The sequence below is a fragment of the Stegostoma tigrinum genome, chromosome 3 (genome assembly GCF_030684315.1).
Source record: "Stegostoma tigrinum isolate sSteTig4 chromosome 3, sSteTig4.hap1, whole genome shotgun sequence".
In the NCBI taxonomy this organism is placed as follows: domain Eukaryota; kingdom Metazoa; phylum Chordata; class Chondrichthyes; order Orectolobiformes; family Stegostomatidae; genus Stegostoma; species Stegostoma tigrinum.
This window is the reverse complement of record NC_081356.1, coordinates 130,903,350-130,930,403: the sequence shown is the minus strand read 5'-3', so window position 1 is coordinate 130,930,403 and position 27,054 is coordinate 130,903,350. Positions and strand designations below refer to the sequence as shown.

The 27,054-nt window shown below is 40.9% G+C and overlaps 1 protein-coding gene across 12 annotated transcripts in view; it reads left to right on the top strand.

Moving 5' to 3' along the window:
* Positions 1–27,054, top strand: part of cfap99 (cilia and flagella associated protein 99) — a 152,406-nt gene that overhangs the window by 23,968 nt on the left and 101,384 nt on the right. For 5 of the 12 annotated variants that reach the window (XR_009445616.1, XM_059644911.1, XM_059644904.1 and 2 more), the window contains 2 exons: positions 16,283–16,386; positions 16,910–17,037. The exons of 2 other annotated variants lie outside the window; for them this stretch is intronic. Coding sequence is in view for 8 of the 10 variants with exons in the window: in XM_059644911.1 (XP_059500894.1) it covers positions 16,927–17,037 (111 nt within the window). In the remaining 2 variants the exon portion in view is untranslated. Of the gene's footprint in view, positions 1–15,787; positions 15,809–16,282; positions 16,387–16,909; positions 17,038–20,650; positions 20,733–27,054 lie in introns of those variants that run through there. 5 more of the 12 variants (XM_059644908.1, XM_059644910.1, XM_059644909.1 and 2 more) reach the window with 3 other exon arrangements.

Here is a 27,054-nt window from a genome sequence, read left to right as displayed (position 1 = left end):
TGGACTTTAACTGCTGCACCAACTGAGCTCTTTGGGAATAAAGCTGTTTTATGCCACAAGTAGTTAGGCTATGGAGTTCACTGAGAGTTGGCAAAGGCAGATTCAGTTAAGGTAAAGAAGCAAGACTAGCTGAGCCCTTGTAATAGCTGCTGGAGACATGACAGGCTGAAAGGTCTCCTTCCAGGCTGTTAGCATTCTATGACTCTGATTGCCATATTCTATCAGTCAGCATAAGTCACAAGCTTAGAACATAGAACCTACAACAGTACAGCACAGTACAGGCCATTCGGCCCACAATTTTGCACCAAACTTTTACCCTAATCCTAAGGCCTATCTAACCTCCAGCCCCACCTTATACTATCATCCATACGCCTATCTAATAGCCACGTAAATGCACAAAATGAGGCTGACTCCACTACCGTCTCTGGCAATGCATTCCACGCCCCGACCACTCTCTTAGTAAAGAACCTACCTCTGATGTCTCCTCTATATTTACTTCCACTCACTTTAAAACTATGTCCCCTCATAATAGCGACCTCCACCTGAGGAAAATGTCGCTGGCTGTCTACTCTATCTATACCTCTGATCATTTTGTACACTTCTATTAGGTCACCTCTCACTCTTCATCATTCTAAAGAGAAAAGCCCTAGCTCTCTCAACCTTTCCTCCTAAGACCTTCTCTCCATTCCAGGCAACGTCCTGGTAAATCTCCTCTGCACCTTTTCCAACGCTTCCAAATCTTTCCTGTAATGAGGTGACCAGAACTGGACACGATACTCCAGATTTGGCCGAACCAGGCTTTTGTATAGCTGGAGCATAACTTGACACATCCTGAACTCAATCCCTCTATAAATGAAAGCTAACACACCATATGCCTTCTTAACAACTCTATCCACCTGGGTGGCAGCTTTCAGGGAACTGTGAACATGAACCCCAAGATCTCTCTGCTCTTCCACTATGACAAGAATCTTTCCGTTAATCCTGTATTCTGCTTTCAAGTTTTTCCTTCCAAAATGAATAACCTCACACTTTTCAGGGTTAAACTCCATTTGCCACTTCTCAGCCCAGCTCTGCATCCCGTCAATGTCCCTTTGTAACCTAGATCAGCCCTCCGCACTGTCCACAATGTGACGCTCCTTTGTATCATCTGCGAACTTACTAATCCACCTTTCCACTCCTTCATCCAAATCAATTACAAAAATCACAAATAGAAGAGGACCCTGAACAGATCCTTGTGGTACACCACTCGTAACTGAGCACCATGTTGAATGTTTTCCGTCCACTACCACCCTTTGTCTTCTAAGGGTCAGCCAATTCTGAATCTAATCCGCCAAATTTCCCACTATCCCATGCCTCCTTACCTTCTGCATGAGCCTACCGTGGGGAACCTTATCAAATGCCTTACTCAAATCCATGTATGCCACATCTACTGTTCGACCTTCATCCACGTATTTGGTGACCTCTTCAAAGAATTCAGTAAGGTTTGTGAGGCATGATCTTCCCGCCCAAAAAACAATGCTGACTATCACGAATCAAACTGTGCCTTTCCAAGTGACATAAAGCCTATCTCTCAGTGCCCTTTCCAAGAATTTGCCCACCACCGAAGGAAGACTAACTGGCCTGTAATTTCCAGAGTTATCCCTATTACACTTTTTGAACAAGGGGATGACGTTTGCCTCTCTCCAGTCTTCCGGCACTATACCCGTGAACACTGAGGACGAAAAGATCATCGTCAAAGGCCCTGCAATCTGTTCCCTCACTTCCCATAGAATCCTTGGATTAATCCCATCAGGCCCGGGAGACTTAGCTATCTTCAAGTTCCCCAAAATTCCTAGCATATCTTCCTAACTAACATTGACCTCTTCTAGCCTGCCAGCATGTTTCACACTGTTGTCATCTACAGCTAGGTCACTCTCAATTGTGAATACTGAAGAAAAGTATTAATTAAGAACCTCTCCTATCTCTTTAGGCTCTGTGAACAAATTCCGTTTACAATCCTTGATTGGCCCTACCCTTTCTTTGGTCATTCTTCTATTCTTCATGTACCTATAAAAAGTCTTGGAGCTTTCCTTGATCCTATCTGCCAAGGTTTTCTCATGCCCTCTTATAGCTCTCCTAAGCCCTTTCTTCAGCTCCTTCCTGGATAACTTGTATCCCTTTAGAGCCTTTTCCATTCCTTGTCTCCTAAACTTTACATAAGCCTCCTTCTTTCTCTTAACCAGTCGTTCGACCTCTTGAGAACCAAGGCTCCCTCACTCGATCCCATCTTCCCCACCTGTTAGGGACAAACATATCGTGCTTACACAGCATGCATTCCTTAAACAGTCTCCACATTTCAATAGTGCTCTTCCCTGACAGCAGCTATTCCCATTTTATGTTATCCAGTTCTTGCCTAACAGAATTGTAATTACCCTTCTCCCAATTATAAGCCTTACCCAGCTGTATGTACCTGTCCTTTTCCATGACTGTTGTAAAAGTAACAGAGTTATGATTGCTATCACCAAAATGCTCTCCTACCAACAGGTCTAAGACTTGTATCAGAGATAATGGGAACTGCAGATGTTGGAGAATCCAAGATAACAAAGTGTGGAGCTGGATGAACACAGCAGGCCAAGCAGCATCTCAGGAGCACAAAAGCTGACGTTTTGGGCCTAGACATCTCTCTGATGAAGGGTCTAGGCCCGAAACGTCAGCTTTTGTGCTCCTGAAATGCTGCTTGGCCTGCTGTGTTCATCCAGCTCCACACTTTGTTATCTTAGGTCTAAGACTTGACCCGGTTCATTGCCAAGCACTAAATCCAAAGTGGCCTCTCCTCATGTTGGTCTATCTACATACTGTGTCAGGAATCCTTTCTGAACGCACTGGACAAAATCTATTCCATCTAAACCAATACGACTAAAATGTTTCAATTCAATATTTGCAAAGTTGAAGTCACCCATGACGACAACCCTGTGACTTCTGCACATTTCCAGTATCTGCCTCCCAATCCGCTCTTCCACTTCTCTGCAACTATTAGGGGGTCTGTAAAAAAAACCCCAACAAAGTGACGGCTTCTTTCTTGTTCTGGACCTCAACCCAAACTGACTCTATAGACATATCATTCTCGAAGCTTGTGTTGGCATTGGTCTCTGACTCTTAGATGTTCCATATTATCTGATAAAGCACTGCTCACAATTCACTCCAGTAGCCTATTGCATACTTTGGAATTCAGTTGAGAGTGTAGTCTGTGAATGAGTAAAGGATCCTAATAAGAACATTTATTCCAGTTTATTGCCATGTTTAACACAAATTGCTAGCTTGGATGACTGTCATCTATTCTGTATCTGAAACTGCTCAAAACCTATTCTAAAGATCCTCGAGCTGTGTGTTCAGTGAATCATTTTAAATAGGCTCCACATTTCATGGTCAAGTAAGCTAAAATGAAAACATTGCAAGCTGGTCATTTGTTTAATGTTCATGAATACAGCTAAAGTCCCAATTCAAACTCAATCATTGTTCAGCCAGAACATTTCTTGGCAAAACAGTTGTGCCTGAAATGCACTGTAATTATAATGTTGTATTCCCACCAGTGACGTTGCAGAATAAATTAGAATAAATCACCTGGGGGAAAATGGATTATACTTAAATCACTTGTGAGCTACAGTAAATGGATAGCTTAGTCAAGTTATGGAGCAGCATTGGTGCTCATGTTGATTGAGGAGGCTAGAGGTCATTTTTGCATCTCATGCAAAACTTAGAAGATGTAGAGATGGGCCAACCAGCATCAGAGGAGCAGGAAAGCTTGATGCTTTGGGTCAGGATCCTTCTTCAGAAGGAGGGTTCCGACCCGAAGCATCTAGCTTTCCTGCTCCTCTGATGCTGCTTCGCCCGCTGTGTCCATCCAGCTTCACACTGTGTTATCTCAGATTCTCCAGCATTGACAGTCCCTACTATCTCTATATATAAGACGTAAAAGTGAATGCAATCAGAATGGCTATCGGAGTTTTAGACCTACAAAGCTAAAATGAACTAACATGGCCCTCGGGGTTGTATGACTGATAATTGACAAGAGTGGTGCACAACCAAGATGTAGACAATGATGCACTGGCCATTTTTGTAATTAATTCCAGGATTGCAATTCAACCTTTAAATCTCCCCAGCACCCAGCCTCTTCAGGAAACCAGAGGAAGATAAAAAATCCATGCGGCTGATGGAACTTGTCAAATTTGATATTTCAATTTAAAAGAGCTAGAAGCCAAATGAACTCAGAACTCACCATATGTCTTTGATACTAAGCCCGTGCCAGTCTATCATTTAAGAATGGCAACAATAGATATACTCTTGGATGAGCGTTCCGGGGACATGAATTCAAATTGCACTTTAGGAAGTTGGGAGTTTAAATTCAATTCATTGATTTTTTAAAATTAAATAGGAAAGAAAACAATTAACTGCTAGATGTTATAAAAATACAACTGATTCACAAATGTTGTAATGACAGATATTTGCAATCATTCTCTGGTCTGACTCATTTGCGACTCCAGATCTGTAGCAAGGTGGTTAAGCTTTAACTGCCCCCAGTTATATCAGACATCAAGGATGTTTCAGAATCTCATGCCCACAGCAGTGATTCAAGAAGGCAGCTCATCATCACCTTCTCAAGGCCAATTACAGGTTGTCAAGATATAGTGGCCTTTAAAAGTGATACTCACATTCTGCAAATATATTTTACCAATCTATTTCACTAGTTTTTGAGTAAAGGGATTTTTCTCTAAATGGTTTACTTTTATTCTTTTCACATTTAAATTTGAAAGCTCTTGTTTTAAATATTTGTCTAAATTCATAGTAATAATCCAAGTTCACCTTCTCAGTTCATCATACAGCTTATGTTATTTTCTTAAGACTTTGTTTGGTGCATAGGAATAATTGATGTATGGGCTGTTATCTAAACACAATACTCTGTCCATTAGCAAAATCCAAACACAGAATTAGTTAAATCTTGAATACTTCTGAGGACTCTGACTCTGCTGCTGAACGTAAAAGTCTGGTCCAAGTGTTGATTTCACTTAATAAATTTAAGCCTGAAATCCATTATTTCTTCTTCAAACAAAGTTAATATTGCTCAAGTTCAAACCTGTGCCCAAGTTGCTCTTTGAGTTCAGATGACATTACAATTTCTTGAGAGATTGTTGGTGTCACGTGAATCCAAGAGGAGTTGACTTCTTAAAATACTGCTGTCTCACAGGTTATGAAAATGATTGGGTAAGAAATTAGTTAAATAAATATGTGAAGTCATTATAAGGAATCACTGGCTCCATGTTTTGTTCCTTGTTCCATTCAAGGATCTCGTACAGGATGCCAGTTACAATATCAGCACTCCTTTCCAACATTTCAGTGATCGTTGACAGATGGAAACATCACTGATACTAGCCTGCAGTAAGACCATAAGATATAGAAGCAGAAGTAGGCCATTCAGCCCATTGCATCTTCTCTGTCATTAAGTGAGTTCATGCTGATCTGATCGTCTGCATCTTCACTCAGTACCCTTTCTCTAGAAAACTAGATTCCCTTACTGATTTAAAAAGAAGCTCTCTCAGCTTCTAATAGACCTAATGTTCCAGTCTCTCAACAGTCATCTGTGGTAAAAAATTACAGATTCCAATTACAAGGATAATCCAGGTAATTATAGACCGGTGAGCCTGATGCCAGTGGTGGGGAAGCTGCTGGAGAAAATACTGAGGGACAGGATTTATTTACATTTGGAAGAAAATGGGCTTATTAGCAATGGGCAGCATGGCTTTTTGCAGGGAAGGTCATGTCTTAGCAACTTGAAAGAATTCTTCGAGGAAGTGACAAAGTTGATAGATGAGGGAAGGGTGGTAGATATCATATACATGGACCTCAGTAAGCCATTTGATAAGGTTCCCCATTGTAGGCTGATGGAGAAAGTGAAGTCACGTGGGGTCCAGGGTGTACTAGCTAGATGAATAGAGAACTGGCTGGGCAATAGGAGACAGAGAGTTGTAGTGGATGGGAGTTTCTCAAAATGGATAACTGTGACCAGTGGTTTTCCACAGGGATCCGTGTTGGGACCACTGTTGTTTGTGATATCCATAAATGATCTGGCAGAAGATATTGATGGTCTGATTAGCAAGTTTGCAGATGACACTAAGATTGGTGGAGTAGCAGATAGTGAAGGGGAGTGTCAGAGAATGCAGCAGCATATAAATAGATTGGAGAGTTGGGTGGAGAAATGGCAGATGGAGTTCAATCCAAGCAAATGCGAGGTGGTGCATTTTGGAAAAACCAATTCAAAAACAAACTATACGGTAAATGGAAAAGCCCTGGGGAAAATTGATGCACAGAGAGATCTGGGTGTTCACGACCACTGTACCCTGAAGGTGGCAACGCAGGTCAGTAGGGTGGTCAAGAAGGCACACGACATGCTGTCATTCATCGGACAGGGTATTGAGTACAAGAGTCGGCAGGTCATGTTACAGTTGTATAGGACTTTGGTTCGGCCACATCTGGAATACTGCATACAGTTCTGGTCGCCACATTACCAAAAGGCTGTGGATGCTTTGGAGAGGGTGCAGGGGAGGTTCACCAGGATGTTGCCTGGTATGGAGGGCACTAGCTGTGAAGAGAGGTTGAGTAGATTAGGATTATTTACGTTAGACAGAGGTTGAGGGAGTCCTGATTGATGTCTACAAAACCATGAGAGGTATAGGCAGGGTGGATAACAAGAAGGTTTTTCCCAGAGTCGGGGACTCGATTACTGGGGTCACAATTTCAAGATGAGAGAGGAAAAGCGTAAGGAAGATATGTGTGGGAAGTTCTTTACGCAGAGGGCGGTGGGTTCCTAGAACGCGTTGCCAGCGGTGTGGTAGAGGCAAGCACGATAGCATCATTTAAGATGTATCTAGACAGATATTTGAATGGGCAGGGAGCAAAGGGATACAGATTCTTGGAAAATAGACGTCAGGTTTAGATAGAGGTTCTGGATCGGCGCAGTCTTGGAGGGCCGAAGGGCCCGTTCCTGTGCTGTAATTTTCCTTGTTCTTGGTACACAGTTATGTGGGAACACTAACTGCAAGTTTCCCTGAAAGCCACTCACCATACAGAGTGGAAAATATATTCTGTTCCTTCTGAGTTGCTAGGTCAATATCCTGAAACTCCCTCCGGTGTAGAATTATGTCTGTACCTCACCAACGCACCACCATCTTCTCAATAGCGACCAGAAATAGGCAATAAATGCTGACCTAGCCAGCATGCCCACATGCCACAAGCTAACAAAAAAAAAATTCATTATCCTCTGAAAGAAGATATTTCTCCTTAACTGTGTTAAATATGTGAACCCTTATCCTGAGGCTATGCCTTCTGGTTCTGGTCATTCCCACAAGGTCTTGATGCAATTTAAAGCAGTATGGAAATGGCCACTGCCTTACTTCCTGGATCAGCATCAACTTTCCATTTTCCTCTTGTTCTTTTCCCTTTCCACGCCTTACTATTTAAAGTTCCTTCTGTATCATTTCATACCCTCCTTCTACACACCCTCGTCAATACCATCTCTTCTCTTTTGTACAGCCTCAGTCAAAAATCTGAGCTTCAACCATATATTTTTACCTAAATTATCTAAAACCTCCTTGCATCCTCCTATAACTCACAAGTCCTGCCAAGTTTTGTGTCACAAGTGAAATAACAGGTCAGTGGCCGACATCACATCACCTATCACCCTTTATTCGGCAATCCATAGCCTTTAAACAAAAGCACTGTCTCCCACTGAGTCAAGCATTCAATGCCTCAGTATCCCCAACATTCATCCTTTTATGTCAGCCAGGTGTCCCTGATTGGGTCTATTAATTTGGTCCAATCAGGGAACTCATATTCTGTGATGTCTAGCTGGCGAACCTCATTATAATCCTGCCTCATCAGCATCGCGCCCTCATCCCCATAGAATCCACGAGTGTGGGGTTGTATGATTCCTTTGAGAGCTTCTTGAGTGTTTTAACACTGGGTCAGGCTCCTCTAACTGGGATTATAATCACTAATCATTATAATCACTAGAACCAGCAAACTAGGAAACTTGCAATTGGTTCCCTAATCCACATCATTTATATATATTTCATGATTAGATGGGACCCAAGCACTGATCCTTGTGTTACACTATTAGTCGTTGCCTGTCAAACAATTCTGGAATATAAAACACAAAACAGTACAGGCCCTTCAGCCCACGATGTTGTTCTGACTGATTATCCTACTCTAAGATCAAACTACCCTGCATGCCCTACATTTTACTATCATCCATGTTCCTATCCAAGAGTTGCTTAAATGTCCCTAATGTATCTAACCAGGGTTTTATAGAGCTGCAGCATAATGTCACAGCTCTTAAACGCAATTCCCCTGCCAATGAAAGCCAGCACACCATATGCCTCCTTAGCAACCCTATCAACCTGGGTAGCAACTTTGAGGGATCTATGGACATGGACCCCAAGATCCTTCAGTTCCTTGACATTGCCAAGAAATCTGCCATTAACCCTGTATTCTGCATTCAAATTTGACCTTCCAAAAGGAATCACTTCACAGTTCTGAATCCAGTTCAATATACTACCCCTAATCCCATGTTCTTTAACTTTGCCCATTAAACTCTTGTGTGGGATCATATCAAAATCTTCCTTTAAATCCAAATATATCACATTCACTGGTCTCCCTTAAGTATTATAGAAACATGGAAATATAAAAAATAGGAGCAGGAGGAGGTCATTTAGCCATTCACGTTTGATCCACCATTCAATCTGATCATGGCTGAACATTCAATTCAGTATCCAATACCTGCTGTCTCCCCATATCCTTTGATCTCCAGCCCCCAGAAGTATATCTAACTCCTTCTTCAAAACACTGTTTTCGCCTCATTGCTTTTCTGTGGCTCGCATTTCACAGGCTCACCACTCTCTGGGAAAAGAAATTTTGCCTCATCTCAATTATAAATGGCCTATCCCATATCCTTAGACTCTGTTCCCAATCTTGGACTCTCCATTAACCAGGAATAGCCTCCGTGCAGTTACCTTGTCTAGCTCCATTTGAATTTTATAGGTTTCTCTGATATCCCTCTTGTGCTTCTATATTCCAGTAAATGTAGTCCCAACTGATCTGGCTTCTATTAGTCAGTCCCGCCATCCTTGGAGTTCGCCTGCTTAACCTTTGTTACACTCCCTCCGTAGCCATTCATCCTCAGGTAACTGCACACAGTACTTCATGTGTGGTCTCACTAAGGCCCTGTTCAACTACAGCAAGACTCCTCCTCTCTCCCTATTTATTTCAGAATCCTAAGACCATAAAAACCATAATACCATAAGACGTAGGAGTGGAAGTAAGGCCATTTGGCCCATCAAGTCCACTCCGCCATTTAATCATGGCTGATGGGCATTTCAACTCCACTTCCCTGCACTCTCCCCGTAGCCCTTGATTGCTTCTGAGATCAAGAATTTATCAATCTCTGCCTTGAAAACGTTTAACGTCCCAGCCTCCACTGCACTCCATGGCAATGAATTCCACAAGCCCACCACTCTCTGGCTGAAGAAATGCCTCCTAATTTCAGTTTTAAATTTACCCCCTCTAATTCTAAGGCTGTGCCCACGGGTCCTAGTCTCCCCGTCTAACAGAAACAACTTCCCAGCGTCCACTCTTTCGAAGCCATGCATTATCTTGTAAGTTTCTATTAGATCTCCCCATAACCTTCTAAACTCTAATGAGTACAATCCCAGGATCCTCAGCCAATCATTGTACATTAAACCTACCATTCCAGGGATCATCCGTGTGAATCTCCGCTGGACACGCTCCAGCGCCAGTATGTCCTTCCTGAGGTGTGGGGCCCAAAATTGGACACAGTATTCTAAATGGGGCCAAACTAGAGCTTTATAAAGCCTCAGAAGCACATCGCTGCATTTATATTCCAAGCCTGTTGAGATAAATGACAACATTACATTCGCTTTCTTAATCACGGACTCTACCTGCAGGTTAACCTTTAGAGAATCCTGGACCAACACTCCCAGATCCCTTTGTACTTCTGCTTCATGAATTTTCTCACTGTTTAGAAAATAGTCCATGCCTGTATTCTTTTTTCCAAAGTGCAAAACCTCACATTTTCTCATGTTGAATTTCATTAGCCATTTCCTGGACCATTCTCCTAAACTGTCTAAATCTTTCTGCAGCATCCCCACCTCCTCAGTACTGCCTGCCTGTCCACCTATCTTCATATCATCGGCAAACTTCGCCAGAATGCCCCCAGTCCCTTCATCCAGATCATTAATATATAAAGTGAACAGCTGCAGCCCGAACACTGAACCCTCAGGACACCACTTGTCACCGATTGCCATTCCGAAAAAGAGCCTTTTATCCCAATTCTCTGCCTTCTGTCAGACAGACAATCCTCAATCCAAGCCAGTAGCTCACCTTGAACACCATGGGCCCTCACCTTGCTCAGCAGCCTCCCGTGAGGCACCTTATCAAAGGCTTTTTGGAAGTCTAGATAGATAACATCCACTGGGTTTCCCTGGTCTAACCTACTTGTTACCTCTTCAAAGAATTCTAACAGGTTTGTCAGGCATGACCTCCCCTTATTAAATCCATGCTGACTTGTTCTCATCTGACCCTGCACTTCCAGGAATTTAGAAATCTTATCCTTAACAATGGATTCTAGAATTTTACCAACAACCGAGGTTAGGCTAATCGGCTGAAAGTTTTCATCTTTTGTCTTGATCCTTTCTTAAACAAGGGGGTTACAACAGCAATTTTCCAATCATCTGGGACTTTCCCAGACTCCAGTGACTTTTGAAAGATCACAACCAAAGCCTCCGCTATTTCCTCAGCCACCTCCCTCAGAGCGCTAGGATGTAGCCCATTGGGGCCAGGAAATTTATCAATTTTTAGACCTTTTAGCTTTTCTAGCACTTTCTCTTTTGTAATTTCTACCATACTCAACTCTGTACCCTGATTCTCCTTAATTGTTTGGATACTAAAGTTCTTCAGCTATTTCCTTATCTCCCATCACTTGCCTTCCAGCATCAATTTGGAGCAGCCCAATGTCTACTTTTGCCTCTCGTTTGTTTCTTATGTATTGAAAGAAACATTTACTATCATTTCTAATGTTACTGGCTAACCTACCTTCATTCTTGATCCTCTCCTTCCTCATTTCTCTCTTTGTTATCCTCTGTTTGTTTTTGTCGCCTTCCCAATCTTCTGATTTCCCAGTGCTCTTGGCCACTCCCCATCCCCCTTTTCTGATGAAGGGTCTACGCCCAAAACGTCAGCTTTTATGCTCCTAAGATGCTGCTTTTGGTCTGCTGCGTTCATCCAGCTCCACACTTTGTTATCTCAGATTCTCCAGCATCTGCAGTTCCCATTATCATTGATCACCTTTTAACCTCACTGCAAAGCCTCTTCCAGGATGCCTAACCTGAAGAAGTTACCCTCCTCCCTCCGGACCAACTTCAGGGGATCTCTCTTCTCCTCTATCCATCTTCGGTCCGCCTCCCCGTCTCTGCCTATTTATTTCAGAATCCTCTCCCCATCCCCCTCTCTGATGAAGGGTCTAGGCCTGAAACGTTAGTTTTTGTGCTCCTGAGATGCTGCTTGGCCTGCTGTGTTCAGCCAGCCCCACACTTTGTTATCCTTGCTTCTGCACTTGACTCCTCTTGCAATGAAGGCCAACATACTATTTGCCATCTTCACTGCCTGCTGAACCTGCTTGGTTACTTCTCACAATTAGTTTACAAATGCACCCAGGTCTCATTACACCTCCCCCTTTCCCAATCTATTACCATTCAGACAATGATCTGCCTTCCTGTTTTAGCTACCAAAGTGGATCACCTTACATTTATCCATGCTGTACCTAATCTGTCATGCATTTGTTCACTTACTTAACTTTATGTTGTTCGTTTCTTGACTACCAACCAATTCTCTATCCATGACAGTACATTACTCGCAATCCTATGGGCTTTAATTTTAAATGCGTATCTCTTATATGGGATTCTATCGAATGCCGTCCGAAAGTGCAAGTAAACCACATTTAGTGGCTCATCAACTCTATTAGTTACATTCTTCAAAATTTCCAATAAATTTATCAAATATAATTTCCCTTCGCATAAATCCAGGCTGACTCCATCTGACCTAGTCACTGTTTCCAAATGCTCTGCTTTAAAAGACTTTAGCACTTTCCCTACTACTGAAGTCAGGCTAATCAGTCTATAGTTTCCCCCAGTCTCTCTACCTTATTTTTTAAATAATGGGGTTAAATTAGCTACCCCCCAATCTATAGGAACAAAAACAAAGTTGCTGGAAAAGCTCAGCAGGTCTGGCAGCATCTGTGTAGGAGAAAACAGAGTTAATGTTTCGCGTCCCGCGACCCTACCTCAGAACTGAAATTTGTAATCGTATTAGATCCAATGCTATCCCTTCTCCAATCTATAGGAGCTGTTTCAGAGTTAATACAATCTTGAATGATGACGAACAATTCATCCACTATTTCTAGGGCTTTCCAATACACTGGTTTGTAGATTATCAGGCCCTGGGAATTTTAGGACCGTTAATCCCATCAATTACTGCAAAACCATTTTCCTACAAGTACTGATTTCCTTCAGTTCCAAACTTTCATTCGACCCAGTGTTCCCCAACATTTTTGGGACTACATTTGTATCTTCCTTTGTGAAAAAAAAGCACTTCATTGTTTTGCCATCTTTTTGTTCCCCATTATAGTTTCCTCTATTTCTGACTATAAGGAACCTACATGGTGTTCAATAATCTTTTTATCTTCACATACCTGTAGAAGCTTTCACAGTCAGTTTGTACATTCCCTGCATGATTATTCTTTTTTCTATTTCCCCCTTCTTAGCCAATCACTTTGTCATCCTTTGCTGAAATCTAAACTGCTCCCAGTCCTCAGGCCTACTGCTTTTCTGGCCAATTTTTTCAGCCCCTTCCTTAGATCTAACACTTACAAATTTCTCTAGTTAGTTATGGTTCCCATTTTGTTTTATGGCAGACAGGAAAGAATAATTGTTGCAGTTCCTTCATGCACACTTCTACTAATTACATCCTCAAAAAAATTCCAGTGGATTTGTTAAGCGAGATTTTCCCTTTGTAAACCAAAGCTGGCTTCATCCAGTTAATGCTTTCCAAGTGTTCTACTATCATATTTTTCACAATAGACTGTACTGTCTTTGACTATTAAAGTCAATCCTGATGAAGAGTCACTAGACTTGAAATATTCACTCTGCTTTCTTCAGGCAGATGCTGCCAGACCTCCTAAATTTCACCAGCAATTTCTGTTTTAGCTCTGCAATTTTCTTTCTGTTCTCTCCCTCCCATTTTAAATCATGGGGTTACATTTTGCCACTCTCCAATCTGTATGAACTATTACAGAATCAATAGAATTTTGCAACATGGCAACAAATGCATCCAATATTTCCAGAGCCCCCCCTTTAGCACTCTAATATGTTGGTTATGATGATTTGTCAGCCTTTCAACCCATTAATTTCCCCAGCACTTTTTTTTAAAAAAAGTAACTGATTTCCTTCAATTCCTCCCTCTCACAAGACACTTGGTTCTCTAACAGTTCAAGGAGTTTATCAGTGCCCTCATTTGTGAAGACAGAACCAAAGTCAGTGTTTAGATCTTCTGATATTTTTTCCTCCCCAGTATAATTTCCCTAGCTTCTGCAAATAACCTGCATTTGTCTTTATTAATTTTTATTAATCTTCACATATTTGTAGACGCTTATTTATGTCCCTGTAAGTTTACTTTTATAATCTATTTTCCTCCTTTTGATCAAACTTTTCTTCTTTTTCTGTATTCTAAAATACTCTCATGCTTGCTGCTTTTTCTGCAAGTTTACATGTTTCTTATTTTGAATCTAATACTATCCTTGATTTCTTTCATAAGCCATTGTTCAGCACCTTTCTTGTTTTATTTTTGCATAGATAGGAATGAATGTGTAAGTTCCCAATATGTTAGTTATTGCCTATCTAGCATCAAGCCTTTAAAAGCTTTCCCCAAGCCATCCTTGCCGATTTGTGCCTCATTCCTTGCTGTTTGTTTTGTTTAGATTCTGGACCCTAGTTTCAGATTCACCTGCTTCACTCGATATCTTAATGAAGAATTCCACCATATTATAGCCAATTCTCCCTAAGGCACTCTGCATAACAACATTATAAATTAACTATTTCTCATTGCACATGATCAGTCTAGAATAGCCTTTTCTCTGGCTAGTTCTTCACCATACTAATTAAAAATACCATCAGGTACATAGCCAAGAAATCTTCAGCCACAATGTCATTGCCAGTCCACTTTGTCAATTACGTATATTGGCATTGTTACTCAAACCTCATTGTGTGGAAAACATGTTGCATGTGTAGAGTAACTAGTTAGATAATTACCTTTGTAACAATCCAGGGCGTGTTATTATAACAAATCTAATAATGCTTGTAGGTGACATTGGCTTTCTATACACTAACATGCCTAACCTTGATGGATGCAAGGTATTGAAGGTACTGCTGACTATAGAATGGTAACTCACCAAATTACAAGAAGGGTGTGGTGAGAAATCTGGCAACTAAAAATTATACACAGAAACTATCTTTATGAAAGTTACAGCTTGGTTTCAGTCTGTGCATAACCATGAATAATGCATAATATTTCCTACTAATAGCATTCTCACATATCCTGTGAAGTACTACCTTAGAATGAAAATAAGCCTGACAGAGTTGAGAAGAACAGAGACACAATGACCTTAAGCTATGCGTACTGTTAAGAAGTTGTCACTGCACACTGACGCATATCTGGAATGTTCCGTGCAGCATGTATCATATCAAGGGACTCATGAGAGTACAGCTCAAGCAGTGTGACAGTGATATCTATTTGTAAAATCCTACAGTGTGTGAGTCAGAGTCTGTGCATTCAAGTCCCACTCAAGAAACTTGAACACATAATTCAAGCTGAAACTTCTGTGCTGTACAGTGTGTGTGGAGCATTTACTAGAGGTTCCATCTTCTGGATGATATGTTAAAGCAAGGCCCCTCTCTGCTGTCAGAGGTATACATAAAAGATCCAAAACACTATTTTGCGGAAGAAAGAAGGAGTTATCCTCAGAACCCTGCTTAATGTTTATCTTTAACTCGCATTCACTAAAAATCTAGTGTTTTATCTTATTGCTGCTTTTGTATTTTTGGTGCATGCAAATCGCCTTACCGCATTTCCAACTTTAAAGTCAAGTTGCCATAGTCTTCCAGACCATTGGGCTGCTCTCACATTATAATTGTTGGTGGTTTTAAGCAACGGGCCACCAGGCCTCAAGCAATTGTAGAAGTTATGGAAACCTCAGCCCGTATGGGAATTAAACCCGTATTGTTGGCATCACTCTGTATCACAAACCTGCCAACTAAGCTGACCAGCCCCTGCTTCAGAAATACTGCTTTGTCTGTAAAGCACTTTAGCTTCCATGCTGTATTACTCTATGACTCTCTAACATTCTGAACTTATGAAAAGTGCTTCAACAACGCAAGTCCTCTTGTCTCCTGTATAAGGCAAACAGGCCTATAATTCTCTGTTATTTTCTCTCAATCCCTTCTTATATTGTGGAATGACATTTGTTCCCTTCCAACTTCCAGGACTCATTCTAGAATCCACAGCATTTTGGAAGATAATTACCAATACATTTATGAAAACAAACATAGAAGATAAACTCACGATAGACAGCAAGAGCTTCTTTAAATATTTTAAAAGGAAGAGTGAAGCCAGAGCAACATAGATCCCAAAGATATGAAGAGTGTTTGAGCAAGTAAGAAGAAATGACTTCTCATGCTGGTCGGGCTAATTATGAAAGGATACAGGAATAAGACAATTGGCAAATGAGCCAAAAGAGAAAAGGGTAATTTGTTTTTATGTTGTGAGTTGCAATGATCTGAAATATATGAAAGGGTGGAGGAAACAGATGCAATGCTGACTTGCAAAAGGTAATTGCATCCACACATTAAAAGTTAAAATCTGCAGCGCTGCTGCTATTGTTCAACGTTGTGGGGCTAATTGTGCATCTCTTTCCCAAGAGCCAGCAGAGATACAATGATTCACTTCAAAGGCGGCTATTTTGTACATTCTCTTATTACATTGTGTTAGTTTGGCAGCACAGTGCCACCTCAACTAGTGTTCACTATTCCCTGTGAGTTAAAAATAGTTTATTCAAGTCAGAAGTTGATTCTGTCATTGTTGTATGACACTCCAGCGTGGTACTAAGAGGCTTTTTTTTTTGGCTCAGATTCTATTCTTTGGATGAACACATACTCTTGTTCCAGTGAAGCAAAGGAAAGCAGGGAATTTCTTCAACACCTTCAAGAAGAAAGGAAGGCCTAAGTTTATAAGGTGACCTTCCAAGACCTCAGAATATCCCAAAACATTTTACAATCAATCAAGTACTTTTATTGTGTCAGTGTGGCAATGTAGGAAACAGAGCAACCGATTTGCACATCAGATTCCCACAAATAGCACAGAGTGGATAGTCTGTTTGTGTGATACACTGGTTCAGTGATAGATATTGCCGAGAATCCTGGAGGGAACTCACCTGCTTTCTTCAAGTAGTGGTGCAGTATAAGTTACATTGACTTATCAATTTGACCAATATTCCTCTCTTGATTAACATTACCAAAAACCAAATTATCTGGCCCTACATGTTTTTGCATGTTGGTGCATACAACATGGCTGTTGCCATGGCCTACATCGCCAAAAATCACTTCAAATTGATTGGTTATACATGAAATACTTTTGAGTTCTTAAAAGATGTGACAAGATCCTACATGCTCAATTTCACTCCAAAACTGATGTTGATGTTATGCCCTGGAAAATGAAGTCTCCTGTTCACCACATTTACCTATTTACCCTCCAACAGGTTCTTTCTGTTCGAACATGTCAAGTTACTCACAACTCATATCAGATGTTGTCCACTTGCTGGGACAATTTGATCCTCAAAATCAGAGCGCTGATCACTTCGTAAGCGAAGCTGCTAAACATTATCAGGTGAGGGAAGAAAAGTAAAATAGTCATGTTGAAAAGACTCTGTAACAAACTTTTGAGTGAATTTTGGAAAGAGCTGCAAGGCTTCACAGTACCCTTAGTCAAATAATGTGTTTGCATGTATTTGAGAAAATTGTTGTCCTCTTTAACTAAAATGTTAATTCTGTGTGTGAGTTATTTGGATTTTATTGACTATAGCTCTCAAAATGTAATTGTGTTTAACTTTTGCTAATGCATTACCTATAAACTCATTTTATAAGTTAATACTTCATCCGGGTGCTTCGGTTTCCTCCCAAAGTCCAAAGATGTGCGAGGTAGGTGGACTGGACTTGCAAAATTGCCCATAGTGTTCAAGGAGGTGTAGATTAGGTGGGTTATAGGGGATGGGTCTGGGTGGGAAATGCTGAGGTTCGGTGTGGACTTTTTGGGCCGAAGGGCCTGTTTTCACACTGTAAGGATTCTAATTCTAATTTGGTTTGTCAATCGCCTTCTGCAGAAAATGGAGATGTAAATAAGTGATATTGGATATCTTTTTTTAAATTGGTATACTGAATATTGTCCTTCCTCTTTAATGTACCCATGTTGCATCTTCAGCACACACAGCTCAGTTTGCATCATTCTTAGTTCTGAATCAGAAGATTGAGGGTTTACATCCCACTTCAAAGCTGATACCCTCCTCATTTCAAACTCGGTGTATCCAGTCTTGAATAGTATTGGACAATAAAGTAACTAACCTAGGAAGCCGATGGTAATAATGGACCAGTCCTGATGAAGGGTTTCAGCCCAAAACATTGACTTTCCTGCTCCTCGGATGCTGTCTGACCTGCTGTGCTTTTCCAGCTTCACATCAACCATGAATGTCCTAAGAATCTCTTGCATTATCTTTCCCACCACATGTTCTGTTCTGTTGAAGGGTCATCGAACCTGAAACGTTAGCTCTGTTTTCTCCTTCACAGGTGCTGCCAGACCTGCTGGGCTTTTCTCGCAACTTTGTTTTTGTTCACATCTATTGATTCTGGCTTCCAGCTTCTGCTGTCCTACTATCTCAAAGTCCATATTACTGGATCAGTCAAATCTCAGATTTAAACTTGGCTTGATGGATCATAAATTCAAGGTTTGCAGTGGTTTACCACAGTGGCTCTGTTCAGTTACACCCATCAGGCTTGTACAGGATCCATCTCCCTGAGAGCTACTACAAGTGTCCCAGGAATCTCCTGCACCATCTTTCCAGCTACACTTTCGTGTGTCTTAGCCTCCCATTTCTGCACTCACTTGTCCATGGCAGTGGGAGTGATCAGGAGATTACAACATTTGGGGTCCTACTGGCTAATTTTCTACCCAGCTCCCTAAATTCTAAATGGAGGACAACTTTGACTGTACCTGTTCACCTTCCCCGAGAAGATCTTCCTATAGCTGCTCTGTTATAGCCTTGATCCTGGCACAAGGGAGACAATGTAACATCTTGCAATCACATATTTAATCACAGAAATGCCTGTCTGTTTCCCTAACTAACTAATCTTCTATCGCTCTGCCCAGTTTCTTTTCCTTGAACTATTGAGATTGTTTTACAAATTCTTCCCAAGTCTGAGGCCTAAATCTCTTTTCAGTCAGATGGCTGGAACAATTTTATACGTTCACAAGTTCCACAGACAAAAAAACTAATTCTGTTAGAAAGACTTGCACTGAACTGAAGTCTAGTTAGGGCAGTTGGTGGCATAGTGATAATGTCACTGGATAGGTAATCAGGTTAATATTTAAAACACATGGATTCAAATCCTCCCACAGCAGATAATGGAATTTGAATTCAATTTTAAAAATCTGGAATTAAGAATGTACTGATGATCATAAAGTCATTGTCAGTTGTTTAAACTCACATCTGATTCATTGATGTCCTTCAAGGAAGGAAACCTGTCATCCTCATTTGGTCTGTCCTACATGTGACTCCAGACCCACAGCAATGCGACTGACTTGCCACCAAATGGTCACCTCCAGGCACTTAAAACACAACCAGCCACTGTTTGGGAAACTGAAGGACTTGTGAAAAAGCCAATCAGCTTTTCTTAAATTGTTTAATAAGGTTCTTAATGAGCCCAATTAACAAGACAGACAGACAGACATTGCTGCCTCAAACCTGTCCCGACAAAATGACTGGAATTGGGAACAGGGCCAAGAAAAAAGCACCAGTATATTTGCAAAATATTCGCCTCCATCATAAAACAGGACAGTGTCTCAACATTCATCATGTTGACTTTGTTTCTCTCTCTCTCTCTAAAGATGTTCCAAAAACTCATGAGCATTTTCAGCATTTTCTGTTATTTCAGATTTCCAGCATCTGCAGCATTGTACTTACATATTTGTGATAAGAAGACAGTGTTTAGTGTTACGTTCACAGCCAAATAACCTGTTAGCTGTTATTGTGAAAGCTTGTTTGTGAATAAAGTAATTACTGGCACAAGGTAGTAGTGAGCCCAATAAGGAATCAGCTACTTTGGAAAAGAAAATAAAGGAATATTCTTTGTGTTATTTCAGTGAAGATTTCCTGGGGATTCTGACTAAAATGTAAAGAATGATTTCTAAATAACTCCACAGAGACCAGCATCCCATCACTTACTCACCCTTTATTTACATCAAGGGAGTTCTCAACACTGGCCAGACTCCCTCAGAACTAGCTCTCAGAGTGGACAGGATGTCTGACCTTCCTGTTTTTATTTGTCAGCCAGGGGTTCCTAATTGGACCAGGTTAACAGCCTCAATCAGGGAACTCATATTCTATGAAGTCCAGCTGGTTGACCTCTTTACCATCACTACAATTGTAACAAATGTTTAGACGTTACAAAACACTCGGTCAGTTTCTATACTGAGCAATCGCACATGATTGCTGCCGAATGTCACAATTCTTTACGAGAAGCAGTGGGAAGTAACTGTTAATCTTGTAACTGATAATCTTGTAATTTAGAGGTATAAAAATTAGAACATTAATATTTCTCAGAAAATTGTTATCTCTTATAAGTAACCTTTATATCATTGCACTGGCTGCAGGTAAGAAAATACATTTGGTAAATAAACTTCTGATGAAAACATTGCCCTTTTAATTTCCACCACAACTTTCTGATTGACTCACTGAAGTGTCGCAGTGAACACACAGCTATATTTTATTGCCTCAGTATTTTTTCTGAGATCTCAATTCTCCCTGACCAAGGGCTCCCAATGCATTTGTTGACCTTTATAAAAATGAAATAAAAGCAACGTGTGAATATCATATAAACTAAGAAAGGAAGTTCACAGAAATCATTTATGAAGCTACCTGACGTACTGTTGAGATTTCTGTGCAGTTACTTCCTTTGTATTGGTTATTCTTTTTGTGGAGCATTTTGATTAAGCATTCATTACAAGGATATTGTCTTGCTGAGCAGACAAGTGAGCTATCAAGTGAACCACTGACACAGCAAAATGGCTTCAGAAGGATCCTTGGGTGAGGAAGTTACTTAGTTCTTCACTGCAGTATTTTAATTTGTCAACGTCAGAGAAAGCTATACTGCATGGGAGTAATCTGATTGGGCAGCATTTAACATTCCATCCAATATTGCCACCTCTGCAGCACTTCTTCAGTCCTGCACTGACGTTATTTTAAACAACGTGTTCATACAAGCTGTGACATGCCTGAGGAATAGGTGGGACTTGAACCTTCTGATCCAAAGGTAGGGATACTTGCACAGGGCCACAAGACTCCTCCTGCACATATCAAGTGAAGAAAACAATTTACTTCATCAACAGCATCCATCCAAAGAGATCCAAACAACCCAGCCACTAAGTGTGAATATCAAATTGTCTCTTAAAATGATTTTGGAGGTCACTGGAAGTATTAACAGTCACTTATTGTAATTCTGACAGGAGGCTGGCAGAACTCCCAGAGAAATATGGTAAATCGCATGATGATTTGAGATCCAGTCACCTTTTAGCCAAAGACATATGTTCAGCGAGTGATTCCTGCATACCTCTCAGCTAATTTTGGCCAGAGCACAGAAGAATCCTCTTTTTTTTTCTATTCATATGTGGAAAGTAGACTTCACTGGCTGGACCAACATTTATGCCCAACATTTATTGCCCTTGAGAAGGTGGTAGTGAGTTGCCTTCTTGAATTGTTGCAGTCCATTTGCTGTAGGTATATCCACAGTGCTGTTCGCAGGAAATTTAAGGATTTTGACCCAGTGACAGTGAAAGAATGGTAAATATTTTAAAGTAAGGAATGAGTGGCTTGGAGGGGAACTTACAGGTGTTGGTATTCACATGTTTCTGCTGCTGTTGCCCTTCTAGATGCTGTTGGTTGTGGGTTTGGATTGGCTTGTATCGTCTACAAGCCCTGGAGGATTTCTGCAGATCACCTTGTCAATGATACACATTTCTGTTATTGAGTTAGTAATGGGCATTTGTGGATACGTTGCCTATCAAATGAGTTACTTTGTCGTGATAGTGTCAAATGTCATTAGAGGTACTCATCTAGGCAACTGAGAATATTCCATCACTCCCTGACTTATTTGTTTTAGATGGTGTACATGCTTTGAGAAGTCAGGAGATGAGTAACTAAGTGGGTTTCCTAGCTTCTGACGTGCTCTTGTATCCACTGTTTTCATTTTTCTTGTCCAGTTTAGTTTCTGGTCAATGGTAACCCCTCAGGATGTTGTTAACGGGGATTTAGAGATGGTAATGTAATTGAACGTCAAAGAGTTCGATTCCCCCTTATTGCGAATGATTGTTTTCTGTCTAGCACAAATGTCTCTTGCCACATGGTCATCCAATCTGATATTGCGCAGTTCTTGCTGCATTTGGACATGGACTGCTTCAGCACCTGTGGACCATGAATGGTGTTGAACATATAAGAACATTCCCACTTCTGACCTTATGATGCAGGGAAGGTCATTGTTGAAGGAGCTGAAGTTGGTTAGGCCTGCAAACCTGAGGAATTTGTGCAGTGATGTCCTGGAGCTGAGATGACTGACCTCCAAAAACCACACTATCTTTCTTTGTGCCTGGTATGACTCCAACCATTAGAGTTTTTCCCCGATTCACATTGACTCCAGTTTTGCTAGTGCACCTTAATGCCACACTCAAACAACTGTAACCTTGATGTTAAGGGTAATCGCTCTCACCTCACCTCAGGAATTCAGCTCTTTTGCCCATATTTAAATTGAGGGTCAGTGAGCAAGTGCTGCCCAATAGCACTGTTGATAACATCTTCCATCCATCTCTTTACTGATGATTGAGAGAAGAGTGAGGTGGCAGCAATTGGCTGGGTTGGATTTCTCCTTTTTTTTGGGTACAGAATGTACCTGCCCAATTTTTCACATTGTTGTGTAGACGCCAGTGTTGTAGCTGTACTGGAACAGCTTAGCTGGGGGTATAGCAAGTTTAGAGCACACGTTTTGAGTACCACTCCCATAATGTTGTCAGGGCTCATAGCCAAACCAGTATCCGGTGCCTTCAGCCATTTCTTGCTATCACAATTGATTTTAATCAAGAGACTTGTATCTGAGATGCTCTGGATCTTTGGATGAGGTTTAATTTAAAGAGAGTCTGCAACTAACTTAGTCAATATAAGACCCAGTATAAAGAAAACCTCTCAGTGAATACTGTAGAACTGGCTAAAGATAAAAAAAAGTTAATCAGAATTTATATGTATAAATTCCTTTCACATTCAGGATTTTGCAAACACATCACTGCAAATGAGGCTATTTTGAAGCAACTGTTTAAGGCTGAACCAAGGCGTTTACAACCTTGTGGTCATGGTTGATCCCCTTTTGAGTTTCTGACCACACATCCGTGTCATCACTAAAACTACCTATGTTTACCTCTGTAATCCAATCTGTCCTGTCTCAGCTCAGTTGCTGCTGAAACTCTCAACTCTCAACCATGCCTTTGTTAACTGTTGACTTCCATCTCAGCCAGATTCCTATTTTGTATCCACCATAAACTTAAGATCATTCCAAACTCTGCCATTCATACCCAAAAGCACACCAAGTCCTATTTGGCCTCAGGGTGTGCTAGCCCAAGCTGGCTTTTGGTTAAACAAAGCTTCAGTTTTAAACTTCCGACTCTGCCCTTCTCTACTATATAACTTCCTTCAGCCTGGCAACTCTGAGTCTCTGGCGCTTCATTACTTCTGAACTTTTGCACATTTTTGACTGTAATCATGCCACCATTGGCAGCCTGCCTTCAACTGCTTCAGTCCTAAGCTCTTAAAGGGTGCCTTGAAACCACTCTGCCTCTATCTTTCTGTCTCTGACTTGGAGACAATATTTAAAATATATCTCTTTGACCAAGTACCTCTTTGACTGATAACTACTTGTCTAGTTTGGTCATATATACTCCTGCAAAGTGTATGTTTGTTTTAGTCCCTGAAAGGTGCTATATAAATGCATTGTTGATGTTGATTTCAAACTGTTGTCATTGTTGGAATTTTGTAGCATTCAGGAGCTGTTTGCACAAATTCTCATAACACAACAATGAGAAAAACAATCAGATGATGTTCATTCAGGGATAAACATTGTCAAACATATCAAGAGCACTGCTGACATTCTTTAAATTATAGAATAGAATTTTTAACACACATCAATAGAAACAAAATTCAGCCGTAATTCGGCATCTTGTGAGAAAGACAATATTTCTGATCAAAATGTCAGTCCAAATTATGCATTTGAGTCACAGTATGATGTTTGATCCTACAGTGTTCCTGCTCACTCGTGTTATTGAGTCACATTTGGCATGAAAAGAGTATACAATCCAAATCTGAGCTGAAAATGTTCTGACAACCGCTGTTTTACAAAGAGCTATGGATACTGCTAGATGGAACATAAAGTGACACTTAAGACCAATATAACAGAGTTGAGGCATTTACTGACCAAGAGATTTTTTAGGGCCTATTTCATTCGAAAGTCTAGTCAGGCACATAATTTCTGGAAGGCTATATTTAAAATGCCTCAAAAGCTGAGGAATGCCCCAGTAGCTAGACAGATACCCTGTGATATCATATTCGGCCAATATTCATGTAGACCCACAGCTGAATATGACATTAGAGATAGTCATTGCTTTTGACAACCTGATGCACCTAAATCTAATCGGTCAGTTTGACTGTGAAGCAGCCATAAATATGAAGTATTTTCAGCGATAAGAACTCCAGATACTGGAGAATCTGAGATAATAAGGTGTGGAGCTGAATGAACACAGCAGGCCAAGCAGCATCAGAGGAGCAGGCAAGCTGATGTTTCGGGCCTAGATCCTTCTTCAGCAATTTTTTTTTCTGAAGAAGGGGCTAGGCCCAAAACGTCAGCTTTCCTGTTCCTCTGATGCTGCTTGGCCTGCTGTGTTCATCCAGTTCTACACCTTGTTATCACAAATATGAAAATAGAAATAAGCAGAATACTTCTTTTAAGAGAATTCGTATCCTTGTTCATGATTCACAGAAAATTAAAATGTAGGCTCGGCAATCAAATAAGAAGTCAAATGGAATGTTAACTGCCATTACAAAGGGATTGGAGTCCAATCACAAAGTGGTCATACTGCAACTTTTTGGAGTATTGGTGAAACCACACCCGTGCATACCTTTGCCCTTGTTGTCATCGTCCTCGTACTTCCTTGTCATCAAAGAAGTGCAACAATGTTTCATTAGACTGATTTGGGTTTGAGGGGACTGTACAATGAGGATACTGTGAATTCACTGGGCCCATATCCCTTGGAGTTGAGAAGAATGAGAGGGGATCCAGTTGAAACACATAACATTCTTAAGCAGTTTGAAAGGGAGATGCTCAGAAAAAAAAAAGCTCCTACCTGGGAAATCTGAACATTGAGTCACAATTTGAGAATAAGGCATTGACCATTTAGAATAGATATAAGGAAGCATTTATTCACTTACATGCTTGTGAACCTTTGGAATTGTCTACTGCAGAAAGCTGTGGATGCTTAGTCTTAAATATTCTCAACAACAAAGTTAATAGTTATTTGGATATTAAGGAATGTGGGGCTGGTGCAGAAAAGAAGAATTCAAGTAGCTTAGCCATGATCTTGTTCAATGGCAAACTAGCCTCCAAGGACCAGTTGGGCCTATATGTTAGTACTAAGACAGTGGCAAATTGGACTGATGGCTATTTGTGCTCATTTCATTGTTTATTTGTTTCAGAGTTTTGCATAGCAAATTTGGAACCAGCATATATTGTGCCTTTACATATTTTAATTATATACAAAAACAAATAAACTTTTCATTTGTGCAATGACTATGACATTTATGACATAGTATGAACTACTGTGAACAGTATGAAACATAAATATTAGTATATCGGTACAGAGCAATGGATAATTCAACTGAGGTCTCTAGATATCAATTTTCAACCAATTTGACTCATTCCATGTGATATCAAGAAATGACGAAAACATTGCACACTGCAAAAGCTATGAGCCCTGATGACATTCTAGCAAGAATACTGAAGATCCTAGTCAAGCTATTCCAGTTCAGCTACAACACTGGCATCTAGCCAATTATGTGGCAAATTGCCCAGGTTTGTCATGTGCACAAGAAGCAGGATAAATCCAACCCTCTATCAGGCTATTCTTGAACATCGAGGAAGTAATTGGCGGCACGGTGGCTCAGTGGTTAGCACTGCAGCCTCACAGCGCCAGGGACCCAGGTTCAATTCCAACTGTCTGTGTGGAGTTTGCTCATTCTCCCCGTGTCTGCGTGCGTTTCCTCCGGGTGCTCCGGTTTCCTCCCACAGTCCAAAGATGTGCAGGCTAGGTGGATCGGCCATGCTAAATTGCCCATAGTGTTCAGGGGTGTGTGGGTTATAGGGGGCTGGATCTGGGTGGGATGCTGCAAGAGGCAGTGTGGACTTGTTGGGCCAAAGGGCCTGTTTCCACACTGTAGGGAATCTAATCTAATGGAGAAGCAGTTGTTGACTGGGCAATGAAGCAGCTCTTGCAAAGGAATAACTTGCTCATTGACACTGAATTTGAGTTCTGTCGCTCCTGATCTCATTACAACCTTTGTCCAGATATAGATGAACGATCTTAACTCCAGAGGTGTCATAGTGATAATATCACTACATTAGCAATCCAGAGGCCCTACACTAATGCCGTGAGTAAATGGGTTCAAACCTCAGAATGATAGCTTGTGGAATTGTTTAAAAAATTAAGTAGTTTGGAATTAAGTCTCAGTAATGGTGATTATGAAACGATTGTTGTAAAAACTCATCTGGTTGACTAATGTTGATTATGGAAGGAATTTTTTAAAATCATTAACAGAATGAGGAGTGTCACTGGCTAGGCAGCATTTATTGCCCGTCCCTAATTGCCCAGAGGACAGTTCAGAGTCAACCACATTGCTGTGAGTCCAGAATCACATGTAGGTTAGATCAGGTAAGGATTGCAGTTTCCTTCCCTAAAGGGCATTAGTGAATCAGATGGGTTTTTATTGACAATCAGCAACGGATTCACAGTCGTCATTAGATTCTTAATTCTAGATATATTTATTGAATTCAAATCCCACCATCTGCCGTAGCGGGATTTGAACCCTGGTGCCCAGAACATTATCTGGGTCTCTGGATTAACAGTCCAGCAATAATTCCACTAAGCCATTGCCTCCCTGTGGAAATCATGTGACCTTACCTGATTTGACTCAATGACTCCAGGCCCACATCAGTAGACACTTAATTGCCTTCTGAAATGATTGGGTGAGCCACTCAAGGCCAGTGAGTGGTCGGCAGAAAGATTAAACTTGCCCGCAACTCCCATAAGAATAAAAAAACTATGTAAATATATGTAAAAGACATGTCACATACTGAAGTGTCATTTGTGAAGGATAAAACATTCCTGTCCTTAAAATAAATCTTAATTCCAATTGAGGTTGACATCTTTCAAACTATACTCAACATAAATGGAGTGGAGATCCACCTCTGGGTCTCGAGCCCAGCTTGTGTTCAGAGACTCCCCAGTGAAACCCATAAACCTGGCAGTCCTGACTAGAATGAGGCAGGA